The sequence below is a fragment of the Gossypium hirsutum genome, chromosome D04 (genome assembly GCF_007990345.1).
Source record: "Gossypium hirsutum isolate 1008001.06 chromosome D04, Gossypium_hirsutum_v2.1, whole genome shotgun sequence".
Classification (NCBI taxonomy): domain Eukaryota; kingdom Viridiplantae; phylum Streptophyta; class Magnoliopsida; order Malvales; family Malvaceae; genus Gossypium; species Gossypium hirsutum.
Genome location: NC_053440.1, coordinates 24432075 through 24435505, shown reverse-complemented (window position 1 = coordinate 24435505; position 3431 = coordinate 24432075). Strand labels below are relative to the sequence as shown.

Below are 3431 nucleotides of genomic sequence, written 5' to 3'. Positions count from 1 at the left end.
TCTGCTATAGAACAAACCTTTATTGGCGCTTCTCGCAAAAACGCCGCTAAAAACATAACCTTTAAAAAAAATTATTTTAATCAAATAATAATTATTTTTATGATAAATATTATATTATGTTTTATTTTTTAAATTTGAACTTTAAATATACTTTTAAGGATAAATAAAAAAATATTATTTAAATTAAACTTAAAACTAAATATAAAAATTAATGAATTTAGTTTTAGAATTTAAAATAATAAATTAATAACAAAATTAAAATCCAAAATTTAGAACTCAAGTTGTCGTAAATATTAAAGTAAAAATAAAAATTTAGAATCAAAACTAAAATAAATAATACATATGAGAAATAGACTGACTAGTTGAACCTGCCTATGACTATACACATCGCAAGAGAATTGAGTTGAAGCTTTATCAGCAACATCTTTAGTTTCATTGGCGCTGCAGTTGGCACTCTTTTCCACCTCAAGATTGAAGGCAAAGTCTATGTCATCTAGAACAGACTTTGGTATCAACAGCTTCTTCTTCAACACAAGTAACCTACAAAAGACAGAACATGACCATTATGCACTATTATTCTAAGTACCATCAAAATGTTACTGAGTATATTACAAGTTGACACTTAAATTTCAAAATTAGGATGGAAATTTGCAATATCAGTGAAATTATCAGATCCAAATGCTTGAAGAACAAGCAAAATATTAAAGCAGTGGGGAAACAGAACCCTCTGTAAGGTATCCTTCATAAGCAAGAAACTTTCAACAAGAAACACATTGTATCCAGTTCAGAAACTGGATATGTTAGTAACTATCCTTAGTAAAAACCAGAATGCACATTAAAATGTGAACAAATTCATCAATGCTTACCCTTAAATCATTCATCTTATGCCACATATTAGGAGAGGATCGAATGTAGCAAACATAGTGTCCAAAAGTAGGTTTGAATCCGAAATGTTTCACAACTGCAAATAGTTGATACCTCAGTTCCTCCTATTGCAAAAAGGATAACAAATGAAACAAGTTCAATAATCATGCATTAAACATAAATTTTGTCTTGTCTAATATGCTCACAAATAATCAAACAATAAGTGCCTCAAAAATTAGGAAAAAAGAAAAAGGACAGAGATTTGGAAAAAGGAACTTACTTCATGGAAAAAGATCCACCAGCTTTTAGCACCATTTGCAAAAACACAAAGCATCAGGAAGATGTCTTCAATAAAATAGCCAGTGTAGCTTCAACAGTCAAGCTAAAAATATTCAATGTACTTACCAACACATGAAGCACAATAACCAAACCCATGCCATTTTGAAGTTTTGATACGAGTATGCCTCTGACGCAAGTATGTTCAATATTTCCAAATTTTACACGTATTTGGGGGGTCTTATCCCCAAACCCATGCCCGGATATATGCATCAATACAGGTATTTCAAGAAAAATGCAGAGGAAGAGCCTACTTTATATGACTTTATAATATGAATATAAATACAAGTACTTTAATTGACTTCATCTTGCTAGTATAACCAATTGACTTCATCTTTCCCTGTGACAATAAGAACAAAAAATTGTATCAAATATCTGCAGTTCTGCACCTTTAAAAGGATCTTCACACCTATCTCATTCATTCTTATGAGAATTTACTTCATTATATTTATAAGGGTGTTTAGCAGAGATGTCGGAAAAATAACACAAAACGGTGTAAGAATAGGATAATGTAATTTTAAACCCTTTTTATATTTACTTGGAGAGGATAGGGTCAGAAATTAGATGAGTTATCCTCCAAGTATATATAGGATGATCATATCCTGTTGAAAATGGAACCTCCTACTGTCCAAAGTTTCAGGAAAACATAAATCAAACAAATACTTGTTAAAAAAAAAAGCTAAACGCAACCACAATTTACTTCAAAGAGTTCAAACAAATTTCATGCCCTCCAAGCCAATGGAAAAAATAACCCACGTTGCTTAATAAAACCTCCATGTTGTTTATAACAATTTTACTTCAAAATAGAAGTGTTCAATAGGTATATATCAGACAAGAAGACATAGTCCAGACTAAGGAGAAAATATATCAGCACTAAAGATGAAATAAAAGACCTCCCTAAAATCCACCGAAATAGGAGAAAGGAAAATGAAAGAAAATCTCTTGGAAAGCACCCAAAATAGCTCACTGAACCCAAGAACCAAAAATAAATTATGAGATCCAAAATCGACGAGGGTGAAAGGACAAATTTAACATTAAAAATGAAAGAAAAAACAGAGATCTCAACAAAACCTATAGGTTAAAAGTGCTTTGGGGAAAAGAAAAAAAAAGGGTCAAAGCTATAGGATTTATACCTTGCAAGCAATCACAATTCTCAGCCTCTTTCCTAAAAACATCAAGAACAGAATCAATGAGCTCAGCTCCCTCCGTGTAATGACCCTTGGCCCAGTTGTTGCCAGCACCAGACTGTCCGAAGACGAAGTTATCGGGGCGAAAGATTTGTCCAAAAGGACCAGATCTGACGGAATCCATAGTGCCTGGCTCCAGATCCATGAGAACAGCGCGTGGGACATACCTTCCACCACTGGCTTCATTGTAGTAGACATTGATGCGCTCCAACTGATGATGATGATGAACATGGTGGTGGCTGAGAGAAACACTTAGGTGTTTTGAGGATACCAATTTTAGGGGGGGAATTTAGGGGTTTCAGGGGGAATTTTAGGATAAAACACGCCATTTTTAAAAGTGAAATTATTTTTTTGTGTCGTTTTTATAAAATATTTTTTGTGGCGTTTTTTATAAAAACGCTGCAAAAATAATTTTATTTTGAACAAAATGATGCCGTTTTGCTATGTTAAAAAATTTTTATTTTGTTTTTTATAAATTGATTTTTTATAAAATAAAAAAAACTAAATACTCTCAAAATAAATATTGTATATTTTAATAAGAAAACAAATGATAAAATGGCTGTAATTAATTATTAAGTTAGAATTATCCAAATTAAATAATTACCTATATATCCATATCATTTTTATTTTTGTATTTTTTTCTTATAATTTGGTCCTATCCAAATTAAATAATTACCTATATATCCATATCATTTTTATTTTTGTATTTTTTTCTTATAATTTGGTCCTATCCAAATTAAATAATTACCTATATATCCATATCAAATATACCAAATGGTTTAGATTAAATATTTTTAAATATAAAAGCATTAATGAATTGTATAAAATTGTATCATTTAACAAATCTCAAATAAACCTTAAACCCTAAATTAGCCATTCAATATACATAAAGTCTATCTATTATATATCTATTAAATAATATAAACTATACTCATAATTTTAATATATTAAATTTATTATTATCTCTTTTACAATTATATAAGAACATATTTAATATATAAATTAAAAAAACTAATTAATCTAAACCCTAAAACCTAACCCGAC

At 29.8% G+C, this 3431-nt stretch overlaps 1 protein-coding gene across 1 annotated transcript; it reads right to left on the bottom strand.

Moving 5' to 3' along the window:
- Positions 1 to 281: 281 nt before the first annotated feature.
- On the bottom strand, positions 282 to 2719 carry LOC107899684 (ubiquitin carboxyl-terminal hydrolase 20). The gene is made up of 5 exons (XM_016825457.2): positions 2334 to 2719; positions 1270 to 1540; positions 1145 to 1166; positions 867 to 989; positions 282 to 540 (listed from the first exon to the last, which is right to left on the bottom strand). Exons 2-5 carry the CDS (start codon positions 1302 to 1304, stop codon positions 490 to 492), a joined length of 231 nt encoding a protein of 76 aa, XP_016680946.1. The 5' UTR covers positions 1305 to 1540; positions 2334 to 2719; the 3' UTR covers positions 282 to 489.
- Between the last annotated feature and the right edge of the window lie 712 nt (positions 2720 to 3431).

Bases quoted from the DNA above. Each gene is read 5' to 3' on its own strand.
- LOC107899684 (XM_016825457.2), bottom strand. From the start codon at position 1,304: ATGGCATGGGTTTGGTTATTGTGCTTCATGTGTTG. The intron at 1,167-1,269 runs GTAAGTACATTG...TGGTGCTAAAAG, and splicing joins TTATTGTGCTTCATGTGTTG to CTGGTGGATCTTTTTCCATG. The intron at 541-866 runs GTAAGCATTGAT...TGTCTTTTGTAG, and splicing joins ATAAGATGAATGATTTAAGG to GTTACTTGTGTTGAAGAAGA.